The sequence below is a fragment of the Gadus morhua genome, chromosome 23, assembly GCF_902167405.1.
Source record: "Gadus morhua chromosome 23, gadMor3.0, whole genome shotgun sequence".
Lineage (NCBI taxonomy): Eukaryota > Metazoa > Chordata > Actinopteri > Gadiformes > Gadidae > Gadus > Gadus morhua.
The window spans coordinates 11627905-11638066 of NC_044070.1; the positions used below are offsets into that span (position 1 = coordinate 11627905).

The 10162-nt window shown below is 44.6% G+C and overlaps 2 protein-coding genes across 3 annotated transcripts; one reads left to right on the top strand and one right to left on the bottom strand.

Moving 5' to 3' along the window:
• Positions 1 to 465: 465 nt before the first annotated feature.
• On the bottom strand, positions 466 to 6424 carry fam168b (family with sequence similarity 168 member B). 2 transcript variants are annotated; one of them, XM_030349431.1, is made up of 7 exons: positions 6316 to 6424; positions 4433 to 4524; positions 4194 to 4268; positions 2632 to 2762; positions 1930 to 2131; positions 1607 to 1722; positions 466 to 1373 (listed from the first exon to the last, which is right to left on the bottom strand). In XM_030349431.1, exons 2-6 carry the CDS (start codon positions 4500 to 4502, stop codon positions 1619 to 1621), a joined length of 582 nt encoding a protein of 193 aa, XP_030205291.1. In that variant the 5' UTR covers positions 4503 to 4524; positions 6316 to 6424; the 3' UTR covers positions 466 to 1373; positions 1607 to 1618. The 2 variants fall into 2 exon arrangements, with proteins under 2 accessions (XP_030205291.1, XP_030205290.1); XM_030349430.1 differs by having other exon boundaries at positions 6285 to 6424.
• Positions 6425 to 6832: 408 nt separating this feature from the next.
• fbxo45 (F-box protein 45) lies at positions 6833 to 10162 on the top strand. The gene is made up of 3 exons (XM_030349492.1): positions 6833 to 7334; positions 7988 to 8344; positions 9001 to 10162. The coding sequence occupies exons 1-3, from the start codon at positions 6972 to 6974 to the stop codon at positions 9184 to 9186; spliced, it is 906 nt and encodes a 301-aa protein (XP_030205352.1). The 5' UTR covers positions 6833 to 6971; the 3' UTR covers positions 9187 to 10162.

Sequence of the window (10162 nt, forward strand, 5' to 3'; positions counted from 1 at the left end):
CCTGCGTGAACGGGCATAATCTCTCACAATTTCCGCAAGTCTTGCTTCAAATTGGTTGATTTTGAAATACACAGAGAGTGATGGGTAATAGTCCGTTTATAGGTCCCCCTGTAGTCTGGCGTGTTTGCATGGGCTGTCGACTGATGTCGTCGTACACAGCGATTTCGACACGATACAATCCGTGTTCAGGCCCACCGGGAATGATGCCCAGATGTGACGCATTCATTCACGTGTTGTTGTTTTTTCAGGCACTGGTGTATCTTTGTTGTGTGTAGAGGGACGATGGGGGGCAGTCAGTGTTTCGGCTAAGTAGGCTACGCTGCACCCAACCGGTGCCTGCACCTAATTCTGTGCTGTGCACACTGCGGCGATCTAACTGATGCCCAATACGACCAGCCTGGCAAACCTGACATTATTATAATTCATCCATGTATACCATACCAATAACCGCTTCAACAAATAACAAATGGTTGAACAGTTTAATATAATTATTGGTAAGTGTAATTTTTATTCTATTTTTGGTCTTTACAATACAAAACAAGAACCAAAATAACAACATACATAACAACTGAACTCAGGTGACTGAGGCAACATTGAAGATCCACAATACAAATATAAATAATCAAAACGAATCGAAAAAAAAAAAAAAAAGTCAGATAATGTTTCAGAATGGGCATTAACAAGAGCAGGCACAAACTCCAACTTCCATCATTCCTAAAATAGTAAAATAAATATATAAGATGCGACAAAATGCATAATATGGCATCCTGCAGGGAGGATCCACACACCTGCCATCACTAAGAGTGACAGCGAGGACTCTTTTCTCCAGACACATTATCGCACTAAATGAGCAAATCATTCCTTGTCTCACGTTCGCATTTGACCCTTGGCATTTCTGTGACTTATTGTATTACTTAGTTCCTTTGGATTTAGGCCTTTTGTTGCTTTTGCATCTGCCACAGAAGGGAAGTTGAACAAGCATTAACTGCATATACCTATACACACACACATGCATCCAACATGGTAAAGGGTATATGAATCTGAAAACCAAAATAATATTAATCCAAGCGCTCTTTTTTTATTTAAAAGATCCACTTAGAAAACCTCCAATAAAAACAGTAGGTCAGTGAGCATGGAGATCTGGGATGATATGCAGCAGGTTATATAGTGCCATAAGATTAGCAGCCATCTCTCCGCCTGCTACGGCCGTGGCTGTGGGCCTCTTCATCAGCCCGGTTAGAGGGCACATGACTGTGATTCTGGCTCACATTATGCTGGTAGAAAATCAACTGGTATAGGACACTGGAACTTCAGGTCTTTACCCCCCAAAAAAAAAAAAAGAGTGTGTGAATACATATCTACGATTCTGTGACCTGGGGAGAGAAGAAAATATGCAGCATGAATAGAGATTTGGAATGCAATATCATGGAGGAAAAAATGGCAGCTGGCGGCCAGCAGAATGGACTGCTGGTCATTCACCACTGGGTTGGCATGCAACTAGCTGACCAACGCTACTGTCCATGCACCACTGTGGTGGCACGTAAGTGAAGGTGATTCACTAATGTTTATTCACCACTGGTGTGCGACGATAGTGAAGCGGACTTACTCTACTGTTCATTCACCACTGTTGTGGCACGTAACTGTAGGTGGGAGTGCCGGGTGGGCGGTAGGTGACCTGGTGGGGCTGGACCCCAGCTGGAGAATGGGTGGTCAACAAAGTTCCTGTGAATCAGAGCACACATTCAATGTCTTCCATTCGCAGATGAAAGATTGGCATTCAGAATAGGGCTGCGCTGGGCTGGTTAAACTTGACTTCATAATGCCAATAAACAGGACAAATTAAATGATAAAAACTGGTTATTCTTAAAACACGACCATTGCTAATGAGGCCGGGTAGCAGAAAATAAGCTACAAGTCACGTATGCTCACCGGCTGACATGGCCATGGTAGTCCCGGCCATCATCCCCATGGCAACGCCACCATTATGGCGGGGCTGGGGGATTTGAGGGGCATACATGGTAGCCGGCATGCCATTGGGTTGTACCACTGTCGTGTGATGGATGACATGTGGTTGCGGGGCATAGAACGGCTGTGTGTAATAAGCGCCTTGCTGTTGTGATGGCATCAGTGCCTGGTTCAACAGGCAGAAGAAAACAAAAACAATTTATAGGAACAAATAATCCTAATAGAAATAAACTAAATGTATGTGGAAGGGTAAAGTTTGTCTGTGAAACCTATCTAACAGGGTGTCATTACCCCAAATGTACACTAGAGGGTGATCTATCAACAGAAAAAAGAATCGATGGGCACAACATTTGATAGTAGCAGACGATGATCTTAGTCATTAGTCAACTGTAAAATAATAATAAAGGCTAAAACTGAGGATATACCTATGTACTTAATATAATTAGTTACAGGCTATATAAACGGTTGGACTCGCCCTGTTGATAGAGCCACCTGGAGAACGCATTAGGCTATACAAAGGAGGGGAAACACTGCACAGCACGGTAACATGGGCCCGGTTGGCAGTGCACAGCACCAATAGTGATTTAATTTGAATACTAGTTTCCATGGTACTACGGTCAATTCTTTGTTCATTGAAGAAGTAGTCCTCCCTCTGTCCGAACTGACCTGTGCATAGGGGTTCTGCTGGGGGTAGGTGTTCCTCATGGGGTAGACGGCTGCATGGTAGGGGTTGTGTGCCGTGGAGTAAGGGGGAACCGCGCCCGTGCTGGGAGACATTTTAAACGGTGCAGCGTAGCCTGACGGCGGAGGGAAGAAACGTCACAGGTTCAAACAAAAAAGGGCCCAAACTAAGTTGATGATGTCATTTAGAAATAAAAAGGTCATCATCCTGGTGAAGCCAGCCGCATGGTACATTCCCAGCGGCCCCTCTGATTATTGGAGGGAACGTTCCTAGATTCTAATCCTTCTCTTGGTGCATTCAATCAACATGTCAACTGTGAACATCAGGAGACTATAACTTGCTCTCTTCTTCTAGTACGGTATAATAGCATGCGTTTATCAATCAATGTACATCCTCTTTGCGTCTGGAGCAAAGAGAGAAAACTGTGTTACATTTCGGCCAAGGAGCGTTTGTGGATGGTTATGGAGACTTGATATCTCCAAGTAGATGTCCTCTCCTCTTGTACGTGTCTCAAGTCGCCCTACCAGGTCCTCATTACATAACTTATTCTTTGTTGTAGATAATAGCATTCACCAAAAGCTGAGCATTGTCTGATACCTCTGTAGAGTAAACAATAGCTAAGTCTATAGCATGGTTCACTACTATGAATAGCTGTTTCCAGCTGTGCTAAATGAATCTTTATTTTGGAGTCTTGGCACCTTTCTGTGACCCATCGTGCACAGTATATGAGTCAGCGTTTCCATTATAAATCAGTTACACCTTAAATTACATTATTTGAATAATAACGCAGTCGAAAGTAGTGGCTATACTCTCGGTAAAGCTTGTAACACAATACTAATATATGTATTTTGCTACTGTATCCGCTGTCAAATATTACTGTCTTTTTTTATGCTGTTGAATATGACTAATATTTCCCCAAAACTCCTTAAAAGAAAATGTAATTTTATGAAAACAATGCTGATAATGTAATAATGATGTTAATGAATGAGAGAGGGTTCTAGATGACCGATCGTATCTGGCTGTAAAGGTCATATGTTGTACATGCCCTGAGCTCTTAAGTAGGTCCAATTGCACTAAACATGTGTGCATTCTTCAGAATAACACTTCACCTTGCCACGTTTTATTAATGGCACAGCTTTGACAAGTGAGACTTAATAGTTTGGCACGGTCTGCGGTAGGTATGAAATGTGTACAAGCCTGCTCATTCGTTTTTAAATGCTTGATTTTCAACTGACTACTCTTCTCTATTGTCCGACTACTTGATTGATTGATTGATTGATTGAGAAGAAACATGTGAAACAATTTGTCTGTGGATTTTCTCCACTGAACCAGCACTGGACAATTGTGTCTATTAAAATAAAATACAAAAATAAAATTCCTCACATATGTATCGTGATTAACCTCTGACATAAGACGCAGGATGCAGTATTTAATTGCATCATTCTGCATACTGGCACTCTGTGAGAAATCAGTTTGGTGACAACCATATACACTATGTGGTGGGCAGGGCCTTGCAAGCTGAGAAGTGACCTTCCCTCGTCCTTACCTGGGTGAAAGGCTGGGTTGGCCCCTGGATACAAACCGGGAGTGTATGCTGGGGCATATCCAACAGGAAACCCAGCTTCCATGATTAGAACAGAGAAAAAAAAAAAGAGAGAAATGATGACAGATTAATGAGAATAACCACTGCAATTAACTGCAGGAAATCTGTGGAGAAACCACACAGCTTTTTCTATGTACCACAATAAACGTGTGTAGACAGTCACACAACAAAGAGTATCTTACCTGGGTAGGCAATACCCTTTTGGTTGGCATAGGGGACCCCTGGTTGTGCAGGGTTGTAAACAGGGTTCATTATTTTGGCTGAAAGACAAGCCCTGCGAAAGGAAAATAACAAGGTCAGAACTTTGGCTTTGACTCCCTGAAGTATGAACTGTGACATGCTGCCTGCCGCCGGTTGCCGCGAGGCACCACCACCGCGAAGCCCCACTGACCGGCAGCGGCAGTAGGCAGCGCGCGGTTCAGTCTACTTCAGATTGATGTGGAAGAACCAGAGACGTCGGAGAACCCAACAAAGTCGTTTGTGATTCATAATATCGTCTGGAGGCGCACACAGCTTATAATATGATGATATGTATTATATGATATAGATATCTATGTATTATATGATATTATTTAGATATATAGAGCTCCAGGACTTTAAAGCAAGTGTTGTACACGCTGTTGGTGTTATGGCGCATAACACTTCAGACTCTCGTCTCTGGTATTTCCACAACGAGACTCGTAGTGGGGGTTATCTCAGCCATGGTTGAGAATGAATTGGGGGAAAGGAACCTTGGATTTGACTCCCTGAAGTACAAGAACCACGACATGGAGGAGAAAGGGATGTTGGCCTCGAAAGTCTCCCGCTTGAGCCCCGCTTCCCGCCTCAGCGCTGCAGGAGGCGGTGGCGCCTAAGTGCTGACCGCTGCCGAGGCGGTGGTCTCTCGGCAGCGAGGCTCCGGCGGGAGACAACCTCGGTCAACAATCCCTTTCTCCTCCATGTCTAGGTTCAGTCTAGAGACGTCGGAGAACCCTACACGGTCGTTTGAGATTCATAATATCATCTGGAGGCGCACACAGCTTTTGGCCCCGATAATATATATTCTATGATATAGATATCCATGTATAATATGATATTATTTAGATATAGAGCTCTAGGACTCCCGTGCGTTCTAGAATATTAACAGAACACGGCGAAAGGCTGTGTGTGCCTCGCCATACACCACTGTAAACAGAGCGCTTGGTACCGTGGTAGCTGCTCAGGGCCACACCCCCATCCTCCTCCTTGACTCGCCTCTCAACTCCTCATTTGCATTAAAGCTACAGACACCTAAACGGTGTATTTGGAGAAAGCTCAATGTGCAACTGGCTCGTAGTGGCTGTAAATCTGCACCACGGCTGAATTTCAATAACGACTTCAAATACTGCGGTTGGGGCCTACTAATATCTATATTAAAGCATCCATAAAGTAGCATGCCATGGGACCTTTAAATCAATGGGTGACAGAGATGATAATGTGTATAATCAGGAAAAGACAAAATGTAATGGATGCATCAATGTGTTATGAACGCAAAAAAATTGTTTCGTTTCTACGTCAAACCCAAGAATAGTTCTACACAAAAGAATCATTGCTTCTAATTTTAAAGAGGGACATATTCAAGAGAGAATCGAATAAATAAGCCCAATAAATATCGACATATTGATGGGGTGGATGCCATACAATTTTAGGTCAAGATCAGTTTCATGACAATCCTATTTTGTATGACCTGAATGGACTGGAAATACTAAGTGTACACGCACACACACAATAATTGACGCATCACAGTTAACAAGCTACTAGCTAGCTAACAAAGGTTTTGGACGGTTAGGTCAGTCCGTTGTTTACGCAAGCCAAATTAGCATGTATAGCACGTTATGATGTATAAAAATGTGTACATTTGAACCGATTGTAGGACTACACTTGGTTGTGACCAGATATATGGGGCCAGCGTCGGGCCGCGGAGTGTGGCAAAACATTCACCTGACCGTGTCACCCCATCAAGTCATTATGTTGTGGCATACAATAACATAACATAGATTAATACATCTTAATTACCTAAATATGATTATAATCCAGTTGAACGTGCCTTAAGGTGTGCTGCTTTGGCTGTGCCTGTGTCTGCTTGTCAACCTCTTGATCTTGATCCTGATGTTTTGGTTCCAGAGCTCGCTCAACTCTTTTGAGCAATGCGCGTCACTTCCGACGGTTTGGTCACGTGACGACAGACAACGCGTCATTGTCTTCTTATTATTTCGTTTTGCTATATAATTAAATTCACTTTTAAATCAAACATTTATAATTCTATAAATATAATACTCTTTTTTTTTTTTTTACAGCTATCAAGATCGTAAACTAGACCTCAACTGAACAATTTGGATTTACGGAGATTAATTGTAAACTGTATATTCCTGGCAGCTGAAAGGCTGTTTTAAATAAAGCGATACCTTAAAAAAAATAAAAAAATCAGTAACAATCTACTCTAACTTGCAGATTGATTCCAAAACGCCTTTTAAACGTATTTAAAAAATGACAAAGCTTGGTACGTGTTGAGGAGCATTTTTTTCTTATTTTTTTCAACTCCCATCTTTCCTCTTCCAGGACCTTGATGCATCGCTTCCTTTCAGCCATTAAATTGGGCAGGGTCCAGATTGTTGTGTTTTTACCGCAACCTATGCGCAATTTTGCCACACAATGACCAAACTCTGGCACTTTATGCATGTTTGTAATTTTTATATGGCATAGATGAGTATAGCGTGTCGGCATATATCGTCATTAAGTCAAATAATGTCGGGAGCGGCCGCTGTAGGTGCGTCCTCTTGCATAGGCGCAGCTGCGGCAGCTAGCTGTAGCTCCGCCGGCTCTTCCTATGTTACAGTGGGTGGATGTACCGGGGTGGCTGGCAGGTTGCCTGGCCGGGTTCTTGAACATGTCTTTTCATATTTGGACTTGCCTGATTTAATGCAATGCTCGTTAGTGTGTTGGCACTGGAATACCACTCTCGCCGACGAAAACAGCGAAGTGTGGCGCAGTCTTTGCGCTCGCTCTCTGAGTGAAGAGGCGCTTCGATCTGACATTCTGTGCAACCTGCCTACCTACAAGGGGAAGGTATGTTTACCAACCGAGCATCATTCAACTGCTAGACACAGGAATAGTTTGATTACCTCGGATAGCGCCTGCACGACTTTCTAATAGGGATGTGTGTTTCAACTGTCTAGCAAAGATTGTAAACAGAATTAGCACCACCAAATATTCTACATCTGTAAGAATGCTGGATTGAAGATTAATCTTCACATCAATAGCGATGGATCAATATATATGTTGGGCTTCTGCCGTGTTTCCTCTTCTAACTTTCCCTTTGTACTTTTGTACCTGACACTGTGCATGTATGTAACTCACATAGCTTGTTATTATCAGGGATGGCTGGCTCCGTCTTGCGTCCAATTGATTCCCGAGCTCCTTACTTTGCTCACAGAGATGATCCAGAATCAGAGAACTCTGCCATATTAGACAATAACTTCAATATACTCTTTTGGCTAATGTTATGACAAAGTCAATAAACATGATGTATTTCCCCTAAAGGGGCTGGCATACTTGTATAACTTGTATAACATATGAATAGAACTGAAGAGCAAAGAAGAGGGCATAGCCTAATCGACTCCTTTTTCTTTTAGATTACATCTTTCCAATATAAACATTTATCATGTGTTGCAACTAGTGTCATTCTCAAACCATTGCTTTGTGTCTCTGGAAATCTCCAGCTCAAGTCCTACCAACATGCTCTTAGCACCCACGACTGCTCCCGCAACGTTTACGTCAAGAAGAATGGCTTCACCCTCCACCGAAACCCCATCGCCCAGAGCACCGACGGCGCCCGCGCCAAGATTGGCTTCTCCGAGGGGCGTCACGCCTGGGAAATCTGGTGGGAGGGGCCCCTGGGAACCGTGGCGGTGATCGGACTGGCCACGAAGAGGGCGAACATGCAATGCCAGGGCTACGTGGCTCTGCTGGGCAGTGACGACCAAAGCTGGGGCTGGAACCTCGTGGACAACAACCTGCTACACAACGGTCAAGTCAACGGCAACTTCCCTCAGTGCAACAACGCACCAAAGTACCAGGTAGCTCACTAGCTGCAGATCACACAGTCACACCTCGAACGCAGTACTATACTATTGTTCGTTGTGTGCGTACTTCTTTTTCCATGGGGTTATTAGCAGGCTACACTGCGTCAGACTGCTATAAGGTCACAATGCTTACGTAGCTGCCGTGGCTATTGCCATCCCGCTTAAACTCCGCCCTACCATAAGGGTACTGTCGGCGGTGGAAACGCGAGCCGTAACTGAGCTTGCCTATACCGCACCCTCACTACTGGGCTGAGGCGGGCTGGGTCCGAAGCGTACCTGCCGGTGGAAAAGCGACATAAGGTCCCTCCTGTCTGTGTAGAGGCTTCCTCTAAGGTGGCTCCTGTCTGTATAGCCGGCCTCTAAGGGGCATGCTCTCTGTGTATAGCCTACCTCTAAGGGGCCTCCTGTCTGTGTATAGCTGGCCTCTAAGGGGCCTCCTGTCTGTATAGCCTACCTCTAAGGGGCCTCCTGTCTGTGTATAGCCTACCTCTAAGGGGCCTCCTGTCTGTGTATAGCCTACCTCTAAGGGGCATGCTCTCTGTGTATAGCCTACCTCTAAGGGGCCTCCTGTCTGTGTATAGCCTACCTCTAAGGGGCATGCTCTCTGTATAGCCTGCCTCTGAGGTTCCTCCTGTCTTGTGTGCCAACAGATCGGCGAGAGGATACGGGTGATCCTGGACATGGACGACAAGACGCTGGCCTTCGAAAGGGGCTTTGAGTTCCTGGGCGTGGCGTTCCGCGGACTGCCCAAAGCCTGCCTGTTCCCAGCCGTGTCGGCCGTGTACGGCAACACAGAGGTCACCATGGTGTACCTGGGCAAGCCCCTGGACGGCTAGGGCCCGTCCGCGTCGCCAAAGCCTTTGGGTGGTATTGGGGGATGGACCTTTCCCGGGACCTTGTTTTTAGGTTTGTGTGTGACCTTGGGGCCAGTGTACTCAGAGCTGCACCTCGCTGAAGTGGGTCGGTCTGGGCTGAAGGGGGACCTGGATCCGGCTGGGGGGGGTGGGGGGGGTGGGGGGGGGGCTTCTTTGCGGTTCCGTTGTATCTATTCCAGACTCGGTGGGATCCGGGGGAGTGGTCGTGTCATATAAGGTATGTCCATTGGTCATGTGATGCTGGACTCGTTCCGTTCGGTGGAAACTGCTCACGCTTACATGAATTTAGGTTTTTAGGCTCACCACGCCTGACCTTTTACTGGAGCATTTTATGTCTCTTAAGCAGGGCCAAAGCAATCATGAACTGTGGCCAATACTTTTATCCCATATGTGTCATTTAAAAAGGCTAGCCAATGTATTAGTGAGTGTAAGCCAGTTATCAGGGTTAACGTGGTCCTCCATTGACTGGATCATTGTGCTTGACCATGCCGACCCAGTGTGACCTGATGTTCTCATATATTTACATCTATCTAGATCTAGATAAAGATAGGTGTGTAGATATATATCTATGTACAGATCAATATATATTTATCTAGGGATATCTATCTCTCTATATCTATATATCTCCAAATGCAGAGTTTGTACAGGCAAACATCAGAGGTAGTTTTACGAAAGCATGCATTCTTTTCTGCCTCCTGTTTGCAGCGACTCCCTTGTAAAAACACCCAGAGCACTTGAGCAGAAATGGAACCAAGAAGCCTATTTAACCATGTAATGTTACTGTGTATCACTTTTTTTTATTGTTCTGTTGTCATATTAAGCATTATTTATTTCTTATTTTATCCATGGTACTCTTGATGGGGTCATGTGACCTGAAAGTAAAAGTCTATTTGTTGCCAATCCCAATTATCAGAATAAAGATAGCGTAATGCCTGTG